The sequence below is a fragment of the Penaeus monodon genome, chromosome 25 (genome assembly GCF_015228065.2).
Source record: "Penaeus monodon isolate SGIC_2016 chromosome 25, NSTDA_Pmon_1, whole genome shotgun sequence".
In the NCBI taxonomy this organism is placed as follows: domain Eukaryota; kingdom Metazoa; phylum Arthropoda; class Malacostraca; order Decapoda; family Penaeidae; genus Penaeus; species Penaeus monodon.
This window is the reverse complement of record NC_051410.1, coordinates 38,901,316-38,901,600: the sequence shown is the minus strand read 5'-3', so window position 1 is coordinate 38,901,600 and position 285 is coordinate 38,901,316. Positions and strand designations below refer to the sequence as shown.

At 45.3% G+C, this 285-nt stretch overlaps 1 protein-coding gene across 3 annotated transcripts in view; it reads right to left on the bottom strand.

Annotated features, from left to right (window-relative positions):
* LOC119589235 (sodium- and chloride-dependent glycine transporter 1-like) overlaps positions 1 to 285 on the bottom strand; it is a 63,016-nt gene that overhangs the window by 9,202 nt on the left and 53,529 nt on the right. For all 3 annotated transcript variants that reach the window (XM_037937839.1, XM_037937840.1, XM_037937838.1), the window contains exon 4: positions 95 to 238. In XM_037937839.1, coding sequence (XP_037793767.1) covers positions 95 to 238 — 144 coding nt within the window. The remainder of the gene's footprint in view (positions 1 to 94; positions 239 to 285) is intronic.

Sequence of the window (285 nt, the reverse complement as noted above, 5' to 3'; positions counted from 1 at the left end):
TGATAAATATCTAATAAGCCTACAGTTGTTGCAGTTGTTTATTTACGGAAAAGATAGACCAGATTGGAAAAAAGAAGTCCAGGGGAGAACTCACACTCCGATCGCCACTCGTCACTGCAACTGGTCCAGGGGAGTGTGTGTGTGAAGGAGGAGTAGATGTAGTAGATGGCCCACGAAAGGACGACGTTGTAGTAGCACCCGATGTAGAAACTGATCATGAACATTGCATAACCAATACCTGAGGGATGAGAAATATGTTAGTCCTGGGTTTATTCTGCGCGCGTG